Here is a 20,497-nt window from a genome sequence, read left to right as displayed (position 1 = left end):
TATCCTGGAGAACCAGCGCACGCGCCACTTGCTACTACTCTGCCTACTACAAACACGCAAACACACACACACACACACACACACAGATTGACTGTGTTACGCGTCATCGACGCAGCTATTCATCGCGGCGTGGGCGACGCGCCGCTTCGCTCACCCTGCACCCTTCCATTCCCGTTACTCGCTATTCGCTTGCCGCGTTCTTTCCCCTAGTTTCGCCAGCATATCCTCGTGAACATAGCAAATTGCCGAAATACCTGACATACGTATCAACCGGAGCATCGACTCTTCATCGATCCAATCTCTCTTTCTCTACGCGTTTATCGACATCTCGTGTCTCTGTCTTTCGTCCTTACTTGATACAGATGTCTATACATATCATCAAAGATCATACATACATTTTATTTTCGTACGTACTCGACTAATATCGTATATTATGTTTTATCACGTACGTACCAGACGCTGTGAAACCGTATGAAACGATGCGATTGTGGCAGACGCAGAATTATGTTACTTCTGAAAGCGTTGCATATCGACAGGCGTATGAAATGGCCGTTATTCGTGCATATGAAAACGATATATAATATAGGATAGGATATAGCATATAATATAAACATTTTCTCTTTAAATAGATGTCGCCCAAAAGTATATGGAACGCGATGCTTACCCACGGTAGTTAACGCATGTTTACGGAATATCTGTTGCTAAATCAATTAACACGTTGGCTTTCCTTAGATGTGAAATGTTAAAAGTCATTTAGCGAAAGAATAACGTTGCGTTTTCGTCGAAAGATACTTACTATTTGCATAAAACGACGACGACGACGAGGAAACGGCATGCGAAGAAAGTTATATTATTTTTAATGAGAAAGAAATAGAACGAAGGAATCTTGTTCTAGAAATGCCCGAAACTAAAGAACCTAGATTTCTGGGTAGTTCAATAATAGAATTTCAAATCGGATTTGAAATTACTCGGTGCCAATCTATTATGAGATTTGGTACTAGTAAATGGCAAATTTCGTTTATTAACTTACTACTATTTATCTCGGACGTAAAAGAAGAACAAGCATACACATATGTAGCTTCGTATAGTCTGATTCGATGAAAAGTCGTGTGTGGTTCGTTATGACATAGTAAAGTAGCTTAAGAAAAAGTTCTCGACGGAGCTTGTTGCGTTTTGTTATAGAATACAAGCTGGTTTCAAGCAAAAATATAGAACAAAGCTCTTTTAAAACAAAAGAATACGCTAAATCGTTTGTATACAAATACATAATATACGTTATGCCATTACTGGTGGACCTTTCGCACAACTCCGCCCAAAATTGACAAAGATTTCACGTGCTCCGTGACAGAATCCAAACCAGATCTTGCTATTTCGAAGTTCTTGTAAATAAGATATAACATTCCGAAGTAAAATAGATAGACAGCAATTATGTGAATGACGTATAATCTGAAAATACAATACGCGAATTATATCGCGATAATAAGAATCGGAATCGTTTAAAAAACATTTTCGTGTGCTTATGTTACGATATTCTCCAAAAAGATGGAACGTAATAGCATTTTAAAAGTGACAACGTGAATACATACATCGCTTGGTGTCTTCTAGCGCTCGGCAATGTGGACAAATTCTCTTTCATGCAATATTGTCGTGCACCTAGAACGCAAGTTTTTATGTACTCGGCATGATCGATAGACGAGAAATCTATTGGGAAAATCTCCTTGTCTTTCGCACTCATTTCTTGCCGCATTATTAGCAAGTTTGAGTTATGGAAGGTCCATTCCCTCATAGTGAAGTATTGTAAAACTTCGAGTCCGACGGAAATACGTCTTTGGATACGAACCATACTAAAAAGGAACATCCTATATACAATCCGAAAGTGGCAAGATAGGAAAGAAGTAATTAATTCGAAAAACTTGGCTTACAATCTCTTTTGCCGAAATATCAACATAAGAAAATCGATGAAATAAGCCGGTATAATGTGAAACAAGAAGACGATCAGATTATGTACGAATTTGCTGCTATGTATGTCACCGGTTGGATACCAAATTTGTCCTTCGAAGGGATATTCATACGCGATCTTTTTGCCTTTACCCAATACTTCTCCCCACGTAATGGGTAATATGCCACTTTGCGTCATATTGTATACCGGTATACTTGTATCTCTAACAAAGAAAAAGTGAGAAATATGTAAACCAAAGGGCAGAGACTGAATGGTTCTAATTACTATTTCACCTACAAACAGATAAGGGAAAGGCTGATGGAATAGCTTACTTGGTCGTCGTAGCCGTTCTATGTGCGGTTGCGATTAACGCATTGATAGCAAGGTCGACGGGTATTACTTCGGCGTGATAGCTTCCATTACAGAGCATCGACCTTATCACACCTTTGCCTGCACCCACCATAAGGCCCACAGGTCCGTTTAGGTTATCCACCCAACCTGGTAACGGTTCTGCCAAAGCTGGAGTTACTGTACATACGACAATGTAATATTTGCTTTCACACGAAATCCGTATTCTATCAATTCGTTTAACGATAGTCTATATAAATACGTATATCGCGAATTAAAACACTATCGGCTGAAAATAAAAATATATATTATAATCGTATCGAACATTTCCCTTCCTTTCGACCTTTTACAAAAACGATGAGAAGAAGAGCGTCCTTTGCCGTAGTACATGTATATCTCTATAGCTTTTTATTTTTTCTGCAAGTTGTTTTTGAAAAAGTATTATCTGTCGGCAAAATTATTTTTACCTATCGATGGTCTGGCAATGCAACAAGGTAAATCCGGGTATTCGTCTGCTACCAGTTTTTCGGCCAATCTCTTTGAATATGTATAAGTATTCGGATGAAGACCCAACACCCTGTATTCGACGAAATCGATACGAATTATTAGTATTTAAATAGTCAAATAAATTAACTTGATACGCTAATTTGTCATTCTTCCCATAATGTATAATATAATATTTTAGAAAAATTATCGAGATCGTAATTTTATAAGCTATTAAGAGATACGAATGTAATATCATTTCTCTACGATAAAATCCCATAAAGACGTTAATTACTTGGGTGTAATAAGATCGATGGCACTTTCATCTAGCCATTGAACCAGCCTCATAACGTCGTGAGGATCAGCGGATGATTCGTACACTTTTTCGTCGAGTTCCTCTTTGTCGGCGTAACAGAAGGCTGTGCTCAGATGCACAAATGCCTTCAGCTTTTTCATTTTTCTACCTAATTCTATAACCCTTTTCGTTCCGACCTTAAACGATAGTATTAACAAGATGAAAGAAAGAAAATTTAAAAAGAATAACGCAAATATCACAATGGAAACGTATAATTGAATGTATACGTTTGAAACTACAAAATGTTTGTTACGTGATTTAATTAATAAATTTACCGTATTCATGTCAATAGCGTCCTTCAACTTAGATTCTAATTTAAGAGTTGCGGCAAAATGGAATACTACGTCAGTTTCGTTTATCAATATTTCGAGTTGCTCGTTAGTTAATCCTAAATTCTTCATACCCACATCCCCGCTTAAAGGTATAACTTTCTTCATCGCTTCAGGCTTTTGCTTTTGTATTCTTTGAAACATCTGTTCAAAATTATTTCAAATTTCATTAAATCGCGCATAGTAATCGCTTGTCGGTTCGATATTTTTACTCGAAAGTTAGTTGCTCTTCGTTCAGTTTCAATATGTTGCTTCGTAATTGGTATACATACAATCGATAAATAAGAAATTGGGCACATACGATACACTGTAGACGATACTCATGATTCGTAATCACCTTCTATATGATAACACAAGTACACTATACTAGATACAGCTCCGATTAATCCAAAATAATTAGCAAGAGTTTAAAAAAAAGAAAAAGAATTTTAAAGTATAAAGTACAAAGGAGGGTTCATACTTACGAGTAATTTAAACATTTCGTCGACACGCATATCGGGAGTACGACCTCTTTTTGGTCGTATCAAAATATAAATCTTATTTAAATCGCTACAACTATAAAGTAGCTTTTCAATTAGGACTTTTCCCATCAAACCGGTCCCTCCGGTTACAAAAATGACTTTTCCTTTGTAAAAGGATTGTATCTCGCTTAATTCGCTCATTTTTTTTCTTTTAAATCTGAAACAAACTGTCGTGAAAGTTCAGTACGTCCAGTACATAGCGTCTCCGAAAAAGATTAGTTTCTTTATTACTCATTCGCTCATTCTACTTGGTTTAACAGTAAAAAAAAAAAAAAAAGAAGGAAAAATATGGAAGATCCACTGAAAGTAACGATTCTACGAATAATATTTAAATTTATATTTTATATCAAACTCGAAACAGCTGAAACACACAGGTACGTAGACATATGCGCACATACATCGATCGTGTACGTAGGGAATTAAATTTATAAATGTAATATTTTTCTAAATTAACGGTACATTTGTAAAAAAAGCTTAACAATACATTTTGCTGGAATCTGTCCATTATATGAATTAAGCACATATTGTTATAATAAAATACCAGCACATATACCTACATATTCATATATTCTACGATAGATGGAATATTTTTAACGAGTTTTACGACTGTTATTCTTTTTTATCGTCATCTCCACTTTTCCATTTTTCATTCGGTCGGTTTCTTTCCCGAACTTCCTCGATTCTCCTTTTCCGCGAACATTTCATAATCGCGTGTTCGCTTGTGCCTGAATCTTGGCAAAAGTCAGTCACTATCTGTCATTTGAACAAAGTCCAAGGAGAAAACAAAGTTAAACCAGTCCTTTTCGTGAGTAGGTATTGGCGTAATCCAATACATTCCACGTATCGTTACCACTATACAGTTAATTTCTATCAGGTCGCGCCTCGATAGACAGACATTAGTGCATCCATGTACCGGAAGTACAGTTCATAATTTTTAAGCAAACACTTTAACCCACTATATAGTTAACTAGCATTAATTGCAAAAGTCGTCGTTTCATCTCGCAATTACGTTAATACCAGAATGTGTCGTGTACTTGACAGTGAAAGTATTCTTGAGATACAGCCACCGCAACTTACCGTATTTGTACATTTAACTGTTTCTATAAACATATAATTTCTCGCATTATGGTAATATTTTGCCATGACGTAATAAAACGATCGCACGTATTATACGAGAATTTTAAAGTAACGACAAGGATCAAATCATAAATCGCTATATGTTTTATACATTATTTCTTGCATTCGAAGTAGCATGTATTTTCGTTATACGACTAAAACATTAACATATTCAATTGTGATATTTTAATCAATTTTTGTCGAAAATGTTACGACGTATTCTATAACATTACGATATTTAATAAAGTGTGAAAAAATGCAAGCAATGAAAAAATCTACGAAAACTGAAAAAGTTGTGTTATTTTTATGATACACGCGTATAAGTAGATAGAAGATCATAGAAATTGAAGTAAAATTATGTAGTTTCATTAGAAAGTGAATGGTCCGGTCATTCGATAGTATTAAATGTGGCAACAGTGAATGAGTTTCACTTTTCCAGAACCTTTCGACAGCAATAATATAAAATTTCGATTACAAAACTAGAACAATCTTCGCGTACCATGATTTGCCGCAAAACCTTTTAAAATACTTTTCCTTCCATACGTCACAAATTGTTTCAATCAAGATTAATTTGTAAAATGACAACCATCGTGCAAGAATAAGTTGCTCATTGCTATGTGACATGTTTTTGAAACTTTATTCATAGAATAATCCTTTATAAGATATTTTAAAACCTGTTTACAGTTCAGCCGACATCTACTCGAAGCATCCCGGTGAACAGAAAAATTTAATATATACATAGCTGCAACAAAGTCTTTTTTTAGAAAACGGAAGTGTACAGAGTAAATCGTGTAATTTAATAGTGTCCTCTATTAAACGTTATCTAAGAAAGCTATATAATTTTAAATCTTATGAGTATTTATGTTTCAAAATAAGTAAAGTGTATAACTTTTCCTATTATTCTACATACATGTCCAATAACTACTACACGGTATTCAATAATTAGTGCCATTAGTGATTTAAAAAACGCCTCATAAAAACGTTTTACAAAAATAACTGCAAACAATTAATTCATTCAACGAAAAAAGAAATAATTATATCATTGGCAAAACAAATTCGTATGAATTCGAAATGTCTTAATGATGAGTGATGAAACTGGACAACCGTGTAAAATTCGTTTCGAGGTGTATCGTTTCAGATTAAAATATTTATAATCAAGGATTTATTACCCTAAATAAATCACGATTTCGAACGAATGCTTCCGATAGTATCTATCGATCGCGTATACCGATACATTTAATTTAACAGACTTATGAAAGATCTTCGTAGAATAGTTTATGAAGATATATTACGTTGATTTAATTTAAAAAATTGTTTACGCATCCTTAAAACATTTAATCCTAGATAAGATAACATTTCCGCTTAAACTAATAATTACGTCGACGAGAAATACACTCAACTAAATAAATAGAAAATCATTCTGTTTTTCGACGATCGAACAAAAAAACCTTTGATGAAAAGTCATTGTATATTGTATATTGTACCATTGTATATTGTATATTCCATCTTATTATTTTCTTTCTCTTTCTTCCCATTTATCCGTATCGTTTATCATCTAGTTATTCTTATCCTTCATTCCATCTCCGTAATATGTATTTGTTAAATTTATTTAAATAATAACTACAACTAAAATTTTATATACGAATCGGTAGGGAAGTTAAAAGTGACAACAGAGGGTTAAAAACAAAAACAACTATATCGATAGCTGCTTGACTTGTTCCTTAGTCCAATCACTTTTCACATGAATAAAAAGAGTCAAATAATTGAATAAATATAATACTTGCGAAATAGTAATAGCTACTTGTAATAATGACAACTTTTATTATTATTATTGTTATATGACCAACCTTAATATGTATTTATTTATCTCCGATTTATTATTCATTCTTTCCTAAAGTCACCTACTATCAACGTTAAGGAGTACCCGATTGATTTCATTGACCGATTTCATTACACAACAAAACGAGAAAAATATCACCGGTACCTAATATCAAAAAATTGATATGAAAATAATACTAAACAAAAATATACTTACCCAATAGACTACGGGAATAGACTGATAAAAGTGAAACAAGTCTCTTCTAAGATATTTCACAGTACGCGAAATTGACAGGAGAGTTGGAAATACAACACGAAATCGCTCAAACTAAATAAGAACAGGAAAAACAGTCGTGAACCACGGTGTTCGAACCTACTGAGCTTCAACGCAGATCGAGCTGAAAGTCGTAGCAGAACTAATGTCGTCTCCCCACCTGAACACAGGTGCGTTCAATTTGACGAAATATAAGCCTTTTCCTTCTATTCGAAAAGTTTTTCTTGTGGTATCTTCGTCACTCGATGCATTCAGTTACAAAGAAACGCGTATTTCCTTTTGCTTCTGTCGAAATATTTTTTATTATAAAATTCGTTCATACTATTTCATGTAGCTTCAATGTAAAGCGATACTTTTGACTGAAACAAATTACACTGCGTACGAGATGCGACAAATTTGAAATCAACATGAAATTGTTGTATTTCTGTTAAATCAACATTTACGTTTAGATCACTACAGTCAAACTGTAACACTAAAGTAACTTAAAATTACGAGCAACTTTATTCTTCTGTTACATTATGAATATTATAAACATATGTCCACATATAGATACCCATGCATGTATACTATCGTATTGAGTACTATTTAAACGCACTTCTTAAAAAGAAAAAGAAAATTAAACGTAAATTTCTTCTCTACCTTGGAAAAGTTAAATCTAAGTTTTCTTGATTCGTGCATTGTTATACTCCACAGGTAACTGTCAAACGACATATAACGAAATTTTATAATTTGGTATTATCGTATAAACTCATATAACATATTTTCTAAATTTAATCATGTGTGCAAAAGTAATGGTATGGACGATATAATTTTGATATAATTAGGTGCAATAAGTTGCACTTACTCCTTTCACTGAAAAGTTAGTTGTATCGCCTTAATGTATTTACAACAAGTATGTTTTTCGTTACGCAAAGATGTTGTGTAAACTCAATGCACATTTGTAGTTCATCGACATTTACATTACTCTTCTAGAAAATATCTCTTCCTTTCTCTCCTTGCTATCGCTCATTAAACATTTTACCTTACCTAATAAGTAATAGTATTATTCTATTTATAAGTTTAATGTAGTAAAATTTTACGCCGATAAAGAAATAATTTAAATATAATAATAAAAGACAGAACCAAGTAAAATAATATTAAACTTTGATGTAATATTGAATTAATTCTATATATTTTATATAACATACATTTTTTTGCAGCTTTCATATATTTTGCAAAGTCAAAAACTAGCTTGACGAAAACAAAGATCTTTATATATATCTTATCATATCACAGACGTGTGGTATCAAGAAGTGGCGTTTTAGTAACAAACAATGTAAACAATTGAATATCATTTCAATAAATTGTTATTAAAAAAATGTCTTCGCACACTATACCGATAGTCGAAGAATTAGCTAAGGACTACGCAAATTATTTAAAACTAGATTTATCCAGTCAAGTATGTACCATCCTATACATAACCTCAATGAATGAACCTGAAGTATTACATATATCAAAGAATATTTTCTTATATCCTATAATTGTAAAATAAAACGTACGATATAATGTAATGTTACATTCCAGATGAAGAATTTTCATGATGCAATCGAAGATGTAATGATGCGTTTAGAAGAGTTTCAGTCAATTATTGAAATGGTTAGAGATAATAATTTAAATTAATAAATTTTTAATAAACATAATTTATATATATATATATATTATCTACATTATAATTTGTGTTAAAAGGTTCAGTCTGAAAATAGTCAATGTACCGATCAACATATCCCAAAACTACAAGACATGCAACAAGAGGTCATAAATCTTAGTAGACGAATAGATGCTTTAGAACATGTTATTGCGATGATTAATGTAAATCTAACAACATTAGAAGCTGCCGTTGATAATGCAGAAGCTGAATTAGGAATCTCTGATAGATTATTTGGAATGTTAAATCGTTTATCTTTCTTTGTAAGTCATTGTTACTTTCATAATGTTGATAACACGATTACCTGATTCGTAATACATATATTTCATGATATGTATTTCAGAAAAAAACACAAGAACCTGTGGTACCTAATAAATTATCAATGTACGAGCCTCCAACAATTTATAGAACCAATGACTATTTTAAGAGTGAATGAATAAAATACTTTATTTTATAGAGATATATAATAGATTTATCAATTATTTTCATACATTAATATATGCTACATTTTGAAGAAAATCTTCAATATTTAAGAGGTGTGTATTATTAAATGAATTTCGCATGTTTCTGTTATAGATATGAAATAAAAATTATTTTAGTACGTATTGTGTTATGATTGTTTTCAGATATAAAATGTTTTCTGACATAAAATGTTACAGATAAATGTTCATTAATGAATCAAATAAAATTATACCTTGAATTTACTGGCTGAATAGTATTTAATAAATAGAGAGCATTCAACCCTGGAATAATTACCATTATTCAAATTTAACATATTTTGCCAATTTTATCCCTAAAATACTAAAAAAAATACCATAATTCATAGTCTGACCATTAACATGCTGCAAGAGTACAAGTTTTTAATTGTGCTTTCTTTTCACCTAATAAACAACTTCCACCTATACAATGCCTCCATCTTGTTAATTTTCCTATACCACAAGTAACACTACAGCTTGACCAGTTTCCCCATTGATCCCATATTTTTGGTCCTTGACGAGTGATCCTACCTATCGTTAAAATATTTCATTTTCAAATAAAAATATTCATATAAGATTACTGCTAAAACAATGCCATAAATATAACATTCATATTTGCCACATATTTTGAAAAATGCACAATAAATTTAAGATTCATATAATAATAATAAAGAATAATTCTTCCATTAAATTACTATTTAATACAATTATCACTATTAATAAAATGATGTATTGAATAATTGTCAAGTCTGTTATTATATTTACCTAAATTTTAAATAATTGCAATATATTAAGATTGAAGACATGTACAAACATGACATTCTTGAAAAAAAAAAACATTTTTACAATTAAAAAGTTTGAAATTACTACAAATATATTGGTGAAAAATTAAATAAAGTAATTTACATATTCTTTTATCAAGATACAAAATATGTACTAGAATAATAAATGTTTTACAGAAATCGATTCAAAGTCAGAGACACAAGAAAGATTATGATTTACAAAAGCATAGCTTACCACGATGCTACAAATATTACAATTTGTACAAACTCTATAAAAACGTAGAATATAGTTGACAGAAGAAATAATAAAAAAGAAAGCAAGAATATCAGGCAAGTCCTCAGAATTCTTTTTCATAGCCATAATAGTAGAAAGCAAACATCAATAAAGTAAAGTAATCGAAGATAACTACAAATGAAATACAGCGTTAACGTAATTCCTGGTCCTTAATAGGCTAATATTGGATCGTCCGGAAAGTTTGTTCCGATTTTGAATTAAATTGGTTGACATGAAAGATCTTATTGAAAAGTTTCTCACTGAAAAACTTGAGAGGTTCTGGAAGGATGCAATATTCAAGTTGCTTAAAGGATGGAGAAAGGTTGTGGAATAAAATAGCACCTATATAATTCAATAAATGTATATCGAATCTAAATATAAATCGGAATGAACTTTCCGGGCGATCCAATATATTCTCCTTTAATAATATTTTCTATAATTATAATAAAGTATTTATCAAATAATAATTAAAATAGTAAATCAATTGCTTATTGGTTATACCTTTTTTTCCACTTTGTCCATCTGTATTAACTTCGTTATTTGTAATAGCGTATATTTCCATGGTACGATGCAAATTTTCCTTTTGTCTGGGAGATGATTGTTTATAAGGAGTTAATATAATATTATTTAAATGACTTTCGGACTGAAAAATTGATAAACACTCTATAAGAATAAATATAATGATAAATGTTTTAACAAACGATTTTACCAAATCATATAGCATAATTTGCATTACTGATTTATTAATTTCACGTTATACTTTTTACTGACTGAAATTATCTATCAACGAAAGAAATGCTCTAATAATTTTTTTAAAGCTATAGCAATAATAAAATTACATATAAGAGGATTAAGCAATGTTATTATTTAATAGAAATGATTAATTGAGGATAAAGTAAAATTATGTAGTTTTGGTAATGCTATATGCACATAGCAAAAAAAAAAAAAAAAATAAACAAAATTAAAAGTCTGTATCACAGCAAAGTAAATGTTTAATGGCTTTTTACCATCATTTACATATATATCGTCCCCAACGTTACCGAAAGTTTAATTTAGAACAATATGCATATGATACAAATGTGCTATAATAATTTCGTAAGGTATCGCAGATATATGTACGTAAACTGTACTAAAATGTGTAATATCTTTCACTTTTTTAATAGAGCGGAAATACCAAAGCAAAGAATGGAAAAATAGAAATTTATCGATAAATAGCAGCAAATAATACAGACAGAAATACTACTGATTATTACATCTATTAAATATAATGTGTAAAATTTAGTTAAAGTTAAATACAATTTCATTGAAGAAAAAGGTTCATTTCAATTGAATATAGAATTAAAGTCAAAATCTTATGTTCGTATTTCTGTATAAACTTAAAATATAACAATGTATTCTCTATTTTTAATAAAACTATTTGGATTTAATGCCAAGCCACTGAAGAATATCTTTAGAATCACAATTTTTTAAACGGCATGTTTTTATTTGTGCTCTCTTTAATCCTTTTATGCAATGTTCTGCTGAACAATGACGCCAACGAACTTGACGACCATTTCCGCATGTTACACTGCATATACTCCAATTGCTCCAGTCATCCCACAATTCACTATCTATAATATTTGAAAAATGATTTATTTTGTTAATAAAAAAATTTTATCTTTAAAATAGATTAATAATAGATTTATATATACATATATAATAGATATATAATAAATTGATTGATTAAAAATAATAGATATTAAGTACATACTAGGTACGTTTGGAAGTGCATAAATCTAACTGAATAACTTCCTCGTTTACTTACTATTTTCAGTAGGATGTCCAATATACTTCAATAAGTTAGTTTGTTCCTTTTCATGTAACTCCACACTCATTGTAGGATTTTCATAAAGCATTTTATTTAAATAACTAAGTAATTTGCGCCGACGGTTTGTTAGAGTTTTATAGTAAAATGGACTATGATAACATCCTTTATCATTTCGCTGTGGTATTATTTGACCAAACTGCATCCAACGTATATTAAATGAATATCTATTTCAAATTATATGAATTGCATACTCATTTAAGTAACTGACTTTTACATATCTGAACTTTTTGTTATTAAACCCAAGAACATACAGATTAATTTTCTTTTTAGTATCTGCCTGAACTTTTTGTAAGACATTTAATTCAGCAGAGAAAAGGCTGACCTCTTGATTATCGTACATACTAATTTCATAAACTTAATGTTAAGTCTCATAATTAGTATAACAACGTAATCAGTAGACAATAAACAATTGTAAAACATACGTGGGTTGATATAATTTTTGCAATATAAAAGAAATATTATTACCATTCATGAATTGCATTAGTATTCAAAGAATTTGAATTAAACGTTAGAGTATTTTCCTTTGATTTAAAGGTATACAACTCTCCAAATTTAATACCGTTATCAGACTTCTCTAAAATAATGCATACTAATAACAACGTAGGTAATAAATACATATTACATTAATCGCTCACAATGCTTCATCAGTTAAATGAAATTATGCATTAATAAGTCAAATTGATTAAAAGTAATATCAATGATAAAATAAATCACATTTTATCTGACAGTTTCACCTATATATGCAGGATATGTGATAGTTGTATATACATATAGTATATCTAGTTAGTTAAAATAAAACAATTGACTGTGTTCATCAATTACTACTACTAAGAAGTATTAAAAGCCAGAAAATAGCAATATGAAAGATGCTATCACATATCAATATTATAAATACTAATTAATATTTAAAAGAGTTACAATATAATGCAACTATTATTTTACTTATTGAAATATGTTTGCATAATAAAAATATTTTGTGATTAAATTGATATAAAAATATAAAAATAATATGTTCATTGATGAATTTGATTTCTCCTAATTTAGCAAATGAGACAATATAAATGTGAAATATTTTATCTTTAATTTCTTTAATACTTCGTATCTAATTAAAAAAAAAATACATAAAATTGTACGTTATCTTTACATAATTATTAATTTATCCATTTCACGTTGTTATATTTGGATATTTTTTTGTGATTATTTATTCTCTTCATAACTTGAAACTAGTTTAAACATAAATATATCAATCCTGGCACGCTACTGTAAAATTTCGTTTGATAATACCAAACGATGGTAGAAGATAGAGAAACGTGAGAAAGCCATTTTGACGGAAATAATACTAATAATATAAAACAATTATAAAACTATATAATCAATAGCAAAAATTTATTTTATGTTGTTAACTGTATGTCTCACTCTGTGTGTGCATGTATGAGAAGCTGTATTTGTTCTCATTCAAATAACTTTCTGTATAGATATTAATACATCGTGTATATATCACACCTTTTTATACAAAAATATTTACTCAACTTTTTAACCTATTAAAGACATTTGTTTTAAATCACAGTTTTAAATAATTATGCTAAAGAATACTTATAATCGGAAGAATGTTTTATTAGCACGACCATTTGGAATTTGTCCTTGAAGTCTTAATCTTCTAACAGCTTCTCTTAAATGTTTCGGTTGTAAAGGACCTGATTCCTGATGAGCTTCCATAACGTCAAGAGCTAATTTAATAATCATATTTGAATTAAAGGAAATAGTTTAACTCATTAGAGATGTTAACAGAAGATTTAAGTATCACCTTCTTCTACTATTTCTCCAACAAACACTTTTGCAATACCAGACATAGCAATGACCACATTCTGTGACACTGAACAACCTGTTATAGTTTGCATGATCTGGAATATTGCATATAATTTATGAAATACATTTAAAAAAACATAGTATAAAAAATGTAAGAGAAAAATAATTACTCTTTTTATCGCAGCTTTTGGAAAAGCTGCTCTTCTGTACATTTCATATCTGTCCAATTGATCCTCCGTAAAATTTGACACTAGTACTCTTTGAAGAAAAAGAAATATTTTATCTATGTATAAAATAATATATATTCTGCAGAATATATATATTCAAAAACTGCAAAAAATTTAAGTACATACTGCATCCTTTCTCTTTCTTCTTCTTCTAATTCTTTTTTACTTTTCTCTTTACTTTCTCTTCTTTCCTTAACACTTGTTGGATTTGCATGAGGCAATACTATGTCATTTTCAAATATATCTTCCCTAGCTTGTTCTTCTTCTTTACTTTCAATTTCATGTTTAACAATTTCCAATTGATCTTCCAATTCTGTGACTTCGTCGCATAACAAATTACTTTCTATTTCTTCTCCATCCGACTGTGACTGTGAACTCATTGCATCAAATTCTACCTAATATTATGAATAAATAAACGAACAAATGAAAATATTAGCTTAGCGATATAGCATCCTACTGACATACCTTAACTTGTATATTATCAACATCCACCGTTTCTACATCTTTGATTACAGAATCTTGCGAAGAACTAACTTTATCTTCCTTTTCCTCAACATCTACATGCTCGCTTTCATTTCCAGAGTCTTCTTTTCCAAATATATTATCCATAATGTAATAAGATGTATGGAATTACAAATATTATAAATTTAGGGCTTCTCAATCATTCTAAAAATTAAAAATTTCTTGTATTTGTCTTTGGTTTAGGAGTAGGTTTTGTATTTGTTTAGGTTATTTATAACTAATTCTCCTGTATCCTATAAAAATATATTATTTTAGGTTAGATTAAATATTATAATAATCACCTTATGAAAAGTTTAATCTAAATATTTAATTAACAAGCATAACTTAATAAATAGATTATAAAAAACTTTGTAAATCTATGCACGTTTTGCAACAATGGTATTTAATACCCTAATGTGATGTATAAAAAACGTTACCTTGTATAAGCACTATTTATGGTTTAATTCAAACAAACCCGCCATACTTTTCAATAGATAGGACGTAGAATATCAAAAAATTACATATTAATTTAATAGTATAAATCATGGAATACGCAATAAATTCGAGAACGTAACTTTTTTTCTTATTAAATAATTTTATACAATTTTTGCTAATCTTTTATTATTTCAATCTGTAACAAAAATATTTGTCTACAAAAAAATATAATTAAATATTATAATAATAAGTTGCGTAAGATTTAGCACGAATATAGAATAAATGTTTTCTCTCCCAATTATTGAATTATTAACTCTAATAATATAAATTGCATTATAACGATGAAAATATCGCGTTTATTCTTATACACGGAAAATAAAATAATTGAACTAAAAGTTTTGATTTTTCGTTAAATCTATAAATATATATTTGTATAAAAAGATTTCAATTATTTGAAATGTATCGAAGCAAATCAAAGTATAAGGAAATCTAAATCAAATTGATTCAGGCATATTGAGCCACACGTGTTTCTCATTTTTCAAACACAAACGAATTTATACCATTGAAAAATGTAAAACTGGAGAAAAGTAAAATTTTAGAAAAGTAACATCTATGTGATATATCGCTATGAAAATTCTATAGAAAAAAGCTCAGATGCGAAATGCATATATATTTCATTGTTCAATGGGAATATTTTTAGGAATTAAAAGACGCGAGGCATCGCAACGTGGCGCCAGCTGGTGGCTAAGTAAAATTTAGTCGACAGTGTCGCGACGCCGCGACGTATTTGTCAATACCAGATCGTATTCACGATTTTCATAGTTTGTTGGTGTTCACAAAAAGGTATCGCGCGATTTTATCAAGGCAAGTGACTTGAGTGATTGAAGTAAAAAGAAATTTAATATTGGATACGAATCAATAGATAATTGAACTGAAAAGTAAAGGGTACTCGGCGCGGGGAAAAGGGATATCGAGAACTGGCCGGAACTCGGGACGATAGCTGGTGGCTCGGTAGGTCTGTAGTCTGTAACTCGGCCGAGTATATTGTCTATCTTATTCGAGGGCCGAGGGGAGAGCGGTGGTGAGTGAGTGGAATACAGTGAAATATCAAAGATCGAGAGTAACATCGTCGGCAAAGAGTTGACTCGATTCTAACGTCGAAGCATCGAATACCGGGCCTACGAATGCAGTTTCAAGACGGAGTCGCGTATTAAGATGTGAGTACGGTGTGTCTTGGAAAATACACGGCGTTCGTTGCGTACCGGATTTCACGAGAAAATTATGGCGAAAGGAGAAGAAAGGGTTTCGTTGCCAGAGAGCATTGCATCCGTCGCGACAGCTCTTCATCGAGCATAAGACAGTGGAAAAGATTGTCCTCGTAGACGGTATGAAAAACTGCCGATACAAGCAGAAAATATTGTAAATTTACATTGAATTTTGCACAATACATAACCCTTTGTGTATGTTCGCGCTTAATCCGCACACACGGCTCTTCATACGCATACTATCATGCGCTTTATCAACAATGTCATTCTAAACTTTTGTGCTAACACATCTATGTATATATACCGTGATAGGAACGCCAGTGAAAAACCGGTCTCGTCTTTTCAAAAGCTCCGCGACTTCTCGTTCCTTGATCTCGTTCTTCCACGGAAACGTCATTCTCGTCGTTTCGGTTTCAAATTTTATTTTATCAACCTTCATTTTTCAATCGTCTGTACCATTGCTAAAAATACATTCGATTGCCAACAGACGTTTCTTGTTTTATTTTTTTCTTTTTTTTATTTTTTTACAAAAGCTACGCTATAACACACAAACCTCGTTATCTGTAAGATGAACTGCCCTCTCCATATCTTCTTCGTAATTTCCATATTTGAACGTATTCATTTTCATACCATTTTTACGTTGCAGGGAATCTGTTGCAAAAATGTTAATCTGCCTTTCTGTTACTTTGATGAAATCTCATTGATCGTAAAATTATTTTAGTGAAAGGAATTTCATTCTTGTTGATCTATTTTACCATATAAACATTCTTACTATGTCCTACTACTATTCTTACTAAGTACAAACAAGTTGCCGTTGTTGTCATATAGAAATTAAGGTGCCATCTAGATTATCGCAGATACCAGTTAGTTTTCATTCTATTCGTATCACCGTATAAATTCGACATTGAATACTATTCAAATATTTCTGATACGATATATTTTCAAGGAGAATTTTTTGAAGCGACATCGCTCGTTTCGGAGCGATGCTCGCCATTCCGAAGGGATGTGCGATTTGAACGTACGGATTTAGTTCGAAGGTATTACATTTACGTAGAGGCACGCGTAAAGGGAGCGGCTGAAACTAAAGGTAGAGACGTAGAGAGACGGTCGTTGGCCGAAGGAGAAACGACCCGGCGAGTCTTGCTCGAATCAACGGAGAAGAGCCTGTTTCGCTACATAGGGAACACGTATCTTTGTCGCCGTTGCCTCTTTTCAACCTGCTAGCCTTTCGAACCAAGCTTCGCGAGCAAACGATAACGTTGCTTTACCACGCGAACCAACCTATATACATATCTACTTTTTTCAATTTGTTCGTAGTTGATTGAATTTTCGCTAATTCCGTGGCGTACGGTTTCCGTCGAGACGACGATGTACGCGAAATAACGCGCAATTTTTCTTCGATTGGGATTGCAACCACGCCATCAGCTCGTGCGCAAATTGTGTAAAAGCATTAAGTTACAAATGAATTTCGGATCTCGTTGAGAAACGGCGTTTGCATATTGGAACTGCGTATGTATGTATATACGAAGTAATGCCGTAGATGTGAAAGAAACATTGCGATTTGCCATATGAAAACTCGACGAGCAAAGCACATAGTCACGTGCGAGATATAGAATATGTGTTTACGGCGATCGGCATTGCAGAGGTCAATATACCGTTAGAGACACCGCGATATTCTCCCCTCTTTCTTATTTCGTTGAACGCGTCATATCGCGCCAACTTACCAATCCACGTCTTTCATTTTTTTTTTTTTTTTTTTTTAGCGCAAATTTGTCTTATCGTACGAATGCGTTATTAGATAGTACATGATACGATACGATCGTCAGCACTCGGACTTTCTTTTCTCTTCCTCTTCAACCGAAAGTTTTCCAGGACAAACTTCCTTTTCAACCGATACATCGTTATTTGCATCTACCCGACTTTCGATTTTATCCTCTGTTTACAAAGATCAGAGGTTGTTACCTTGAAAGACTGTAGAAACAAAATTTTAAGGAAATGGATATTTTTAATTAGAAATTATACGCGTCGAAACAGGATCGTGCCGGCGATAAATTAAGTCGTGTCGCGACAGATAAATGATAAATGGTCGATACCCGATACTTTACAACGACTCCTTACAAGTCTCGATGTATTTGCATTGTATTAACATTTCGACGTTAAATCAGTGACGTTACACAATGTTTATATACATATTGTTTTCTAAAATTAACACGATAGAGCTTGGTTACTTAAATGTGACATCGTGTCACGGGTGTATCGATCGAGGACAATATTTACTCGATGTTTACAAAGTCTCTTATTATGCACAGTTCTGTCATCAAACACCTGAGATTATATTGGAATTAGCAACGAAAATAGAGGATCGTACAACGCGCTAACGACAAAGACACATTTACGCGCATCTCTCTTCCTTACGTTGTTCGATATCAATGACTTTCAAGTTACACGTGACGCTACGATTAAACGTAAATGTTGGTTTACGCGAATTCGCGCTCGTAACGCTTTACAGTTTGACTAACATCGGGTCCTTGACTCTGCCGCTCCAAGTAAAACCAAGTTTTACGTAAGCACTTTCCATCTGCAAAGGTACGAAAGCGATTGGTGAAAAATGCTGTCTCGGCTGGAAATTCGATTGCTTAGAAATGTCGCTCTATTTCGAGGAATATATACATATATATATGTGTGGAGGATTGACGCAAATATTCCCCAGCTTTTTCTTCATTCGTGTGCAAAGATCAAGGGAAAGGTATATATTAGCCAACACATATCGTGTGATTGATATTGAACTTTTTTTCCCATAAAATTGTACTTTATTTATGCACCGGATAACAATAACGGATTTTGCGTAGTTTGATCGTTAACATTCAAATTGCAATTGCTGTACATAAACAGCGACTATTTGCAAGTACTCGTAGGAAAAGCACACTGACGCGAAGAACGATAAAGTTCTGAATGTCTTTATTCTGCAGGTGCGAAGAGGCTACAGAAGTGGAGACGCATCATCAGCAAACGGCAGCAACAACGATGGGCGTCGCCGAGGATGAGACACCGTCCTCTTTGACTTCTCATCCTAACCCTAACGTTAACAACTCCAACCAAGAAGGTACGTGTCAGAATTGCGAGGTTTGTGGAAATAAGAAGGATTTACCGCGCCTATGTGCATATACCGAGATATAGATAAATGCCAAATATAAACGCTACGTATAAATGAAATTCGTGAAATACGGTGCTATTCGCACGATCGGATTATTTTTGAGTCGTACAGCATCGAAGATATAAGTCGGTAGAAGTATAACGATAGAAGGATAATTACGTTTAAGAAGTTTTATATCTTTCTTCATCGCAATCGATATTGGCCACGCTTCGTGTTAATCTTGCACGTTCTCGCCTTTTAAGTTGAAACAAAGCTAAGAAGCAAAACGCGCGCTCGTTAATTCGTTTAATTATGATAACACGGAAGCACCGTGGAAAGTCTCGATGCGACAGAACTGTACGCTGCCATTTCTCACCCAACCATCGCCGTATTAAATTTAAAGATCTTTATCCTTTCCTTGTCTCTTCTCTATTATTAACGTACGTTTCGGTTTCGGTTTCGCCTTTGGTTACTCTGAACGCACAGAAACACATTGTTTCGCCTTTATAAAATATCGTTTGCGTATAAATAAAAAGCCTTTCTCGAATCATCGCGATTATTTTCTTAATTCCAACATATTTGTAACAATAGACGAACGTTTACGGGTGTTGTTGCATCGACTCGCCTTCTGAAAGAACAAGGCTTCGAAGGTCGACGAGTCTCGAATAAATAAAACCTCTTTTACGGCGTAGCTACGTCCAAATAGTATTATCGTTTTTACTTAGGATTCGTGGTTCTTACGAAAACAGCTACGTACATATGTAGATGAGCGTAAAGGTAATCTTTGTGGCTATTGTGTGTGCTACTTTACGTCGAACGGACGGTGCGGTACAATGGATACAAGTTCTACGCAGAATAGTCAGA

The 20,497-nt window shown here is 32.1% G+C and overlaps 6 protein-coding genes across 14 annotated transcripts in view; 2 read left to right on the top strand and 4 right to left on the bottom strand.

Annotated features, from left to right (window-relative positions):
* Window positions 1–103: 103 nt before the first annotated feature.
* Window positions 104–9,834, bottom strand: LOC100750082 (putative fatty acyl-CoA reductase CG5065). 3 transcript variants are annotated; one of them, XM_033321816.1, is made up of 9 exons: window positions 9,749–9,834; window positions 3,919–4,132; window positions 3,401–3,598; window positions 3,066–3,262; window positions 2,755–2,864; window positions 2,272–2,467; window positions 1,923–2,162; window positions 1,587–1,844; window positions 104–1,446 (listed from the first exon to the last, which is right to left on the bottom strand). In XM_033321816.1, the coding sequence occupies exons 1-9, from the start codon at window positions 9,781–9,783 to the stop codon at window positions 1,284–1,286; spliced, it is 1,611 nt and encodes a 536-aa protein (XP_033177707.1). In that variant the 5' UTR covers window positions 9,784–9,834; the 3' UTR covers window positions 104–1,283. The 3 variants fall into 3 exon arrangements, with proteins under 3 accessions (XP_033177707.1, XP_024224774.1, XP_012243425.1); XM_024369006.2 differs by lacking the exon at window positions 9,749–9,834 and adding an exon at window positions 7,127–7,382 and having other exon boundaries at window positions 3,919–4,142; XM_012388002.3 differs by lacking the exon at window positions 9,749–9,834 and adding an exon at window positions 7,127–7,381.
* Window positions 8,420–9,571, top strand: LOC100749128 (biogenesis of lysosome-related organelles complex 1 subunit 4). 2 transcript variants are annotated; one of them, XR_004462038.1, is made up of 5 exons: window positions 8,436–8,621; window positions 8,747–8,818; window positions 8,909–9,130; window positions 9,211–9,403; window positions 9,494–9,571. XR_004462038.1 is itself a non-coding variant. In XM_024369007.2 (4 exons), exons 1-4 carry the CDS (start codon window positions 8,541–8,543, stop codon window positions 9,301–9,303), a joined length of 468 nt encoding a protein of 155 aa, XP_024224775.1. In that variant the 5' UTR covers window positions 8,420–8,540; the 3' UTR covers window positions 9,304–9,334. The 2 variants fall into 2 exon arrangements, 1 of the variants encoding a protein (XP_024224775.1); XM_024369007.2 differs by lacking the exon at window positions 9,494–9,571 and having other exon boundaries at window positions 8,420–8,621; window positions 9,211–9,334.
* On the bottom strand, window positions 9,679–11,271 carry LOC117151883 (thrombospondin-2-like). Its single transcript, XM_033321819.1, has 2 exons — window positions 10,901–11,271; window positions 9,679–9,874 (listed from the first exon to the last, which is right to left on the bottom strand). The coding sequence occupies exons 1-2, from the start codon at window positions 11,130–11,132 to the stop codon at window positions 9,702–9,704; spliced, it is 405 nt and encodes a 134-aa protein (XP_033177710.1). The 5' UTR covers window positions 11,133–11,271; the 3' UTR covers window positions 9,679–9,701.
* Window positions 11,272–11,399: 128 nt separating this feature from the next.
* LOC100749962 (A disintegrin and metalloproteinase with thrombospondin motifs adt-2) lies at window positions 11,400–13,498 on the bottom strand. The gene is made up of 3 exons (XM_012388004.3): window positions 12,549–13,498; window positions 12,204–12,518; window positions 11,400–12,009 (listed from the first exon to the last, which is right to left on the bottom strand). The coding sequence occupies exons 2-3, from the start codon at window positions 12,406–12,408 to the stop codon at window positions 11,813–11,815; spliced, it is 402 nt and encodes a 133-aa protein (XP_012243427.1). The 5' UTR covers window positions 12,409–12,518; window positions 12,549–13,498; the 3' UTR covers window positions 11,400–11,812.
* A 281-nt stretch (window positions 13,499–13,779) lies between these two features.
* On the bottom strand, window positions 13,780–15,346 carry LOC100748775 (transcription initiation factor TFIID subunit 11). Of its 3 annotated transcripts, none has more exons than XM_033321817.1 (6): window positions 15,238–15,346; window positions 14,765–14,965; window positions 14,426–14,694; window positions 14,243–14,330; window positions 14,071–14,167; window positions 13,780–13,993 (listed from the first exon to the last, which is right to left on the bottom strand). In XM_033321817.1, the coding sequence occupies exons 2-6, from the start codon at window positions 14,906–14,908 to the stop codon at window positions 13,860–13,862; spliced, it is 732 nt and encodes a 243-aa protein (XP_033177708.1). In that variant the 5' UTR covers window positions 14,909–14,965; window positions 15,238–15,346; the 3' UTR covers window positions 13,780–13,859. The 3 variants fall into 3 exon arrangements, with proteins under 3 accessions (XP_033177708.1, XP_003491129.1, XP_033177709.1); XM_003491081.4 differs by having other exon boundaries at window positions 15,103–15,332; XM_033321818.1 differs by having other exon boundaries at window positions 14,765–15,054; window positions 15,238–15,330.
* A 661-nt stretch (window positions 15,347–16,007) lies between these two features.
* LOC100748494 (serine/threonine-protein kinase tricorner) overlaps window positions 16,008–20,497 on the top strand; it is a 40,464-nt gene continuing 35,974 nt past the window's right edge. For 2 of the 4 annotated variants that reach the window (XM_024368999.2, XM_024368995.2), the window contains exons 1-2: window positions 19,128–19,246; window positions 19,470–19,603. In XM_024368999.2, the coding sequence (XP_024224767.1) occupies window positions 19,143–19,246; window positions 19,470–19,603 (238 nt within the window). In that variant the 5' untranslated portion in view covers window positions 19,128–19,142. Of the gene's footprint in view, window positions 16,621–19,127; window positions 19,247–19,469; window positions 19,604–20,497 lie in introns of those variants that run through there. The other 2 variants (XM_012387981.3, XM_012387983.3) reach the window with 2 other exon arrangements.

The sequence above is a fragment of the Bombus impatiens genome, unplaced genomic scaffold, assembly GCF_000188095.3.
Source record: "Bombus impatiens unplaced genomic scaffold, BIMP_2.2 scf_0504, whole genome shotgun sequence".
Classification (NCBI taxonomy): Eukaryota; Metazoa; Arthropoda; class Insecta; order Hymenoptera; family Apidae; genus Bombus; species Bombus impatiens.
The sequence above is the reverse complement of the archived record's forward strand: the minus strand, read 5'-3'. Positions and strand labels throughout refer to the sequence as shown.

Bases quoted from the DNA above. Each gene is read 5' to 3' on its own strand.
- LOC100749128 (XM_024369007.2), top strand. From the start codon at position 8,541: ATGTCTTCGCACACTATACCGATAGTCGAAGAATTAGCTAAGGACTAC. The intron at 8,622-8,746 runs GTATGTACCATC...GTTACATTCCAG, and splicing joins AACTAGATTTATCCAGTCAA to ATGAAGAATTTTCATGATGC. The intron at 9,131-9,210 runs GTAAGTCATTGT...TATGTATTTCAG, and splicing joins TAAATCGTTTATCTTTCTTT to AAAAAAACACAAGAACCTGT.
- LOC100749962 (XM_012388004.3), bottom strand. From the start codon at position 12,408: ATGCAGTTTGGTCAAATAATACCACAGCGAAATGATAAAGGATGTTAT. The intron at 12,010-12,203 runs GTAAGTAAACGA...CAAATATTATAG, and splicing joins TGGACATCCTACTGAAAATA to ATAGTGAATTGTGGGATGAC.
- LOC117151883 (XM_033321819.1), bottom strand. From the start codon at position 11,132: ATGCAAATTATGCTATATGATTTGGTAAAATCGTTTGTTAAAACATTT. The intron at 9,875-10,900 runs GTATAACCAATA...TTTTAACGATAG, and splicing joins TGGACAAAGTGGAAAAAAAG to GTAGGATCACTCGTCAAGGA.
- LOC100750082 (XM_033321816.1), bottom strand. From the start codon at position 9,783: ATGGAGGCATTGTATAGGTGGAAGTTGTTTATTAG. The intron at 3,599-3,918 runs GTAAGTATGAAC...AATTTTGAACAG, and splicing joins ACGAAATGTTTAAATTACTC to ATGTTTCAAAGAATACAAAA. The intron at 2,865-3,065 runs GTAATTAACGTC...CGTCGAATACAG, and splicing joins ATCGATCTTATTACACCCAA to GGTGTTGGGTCTTCATCCGA.
- LOC100748775 (XM_033321817.1), bottom strand. From the start codon at position 14,908: ATGGATAATATATTTGGAAAAGAAGACTCTGGAAATGAAAGCGAGCAT. The intron at 14,331-14,425 runs GTATGTACTTAA...TTTTCTTCAAAG, and splicing joins GAAGAAAGAGAAAGGATGCA to AGTACTAGTGTCAAATTTTA. The intron at 13,994-14,070 runs GTGATACTTAAA...TTATTAAATTAG, and splicing joins TGGAGAAATAGTAGAAGAAG to CTCTTGACGTTATGGAAGCT.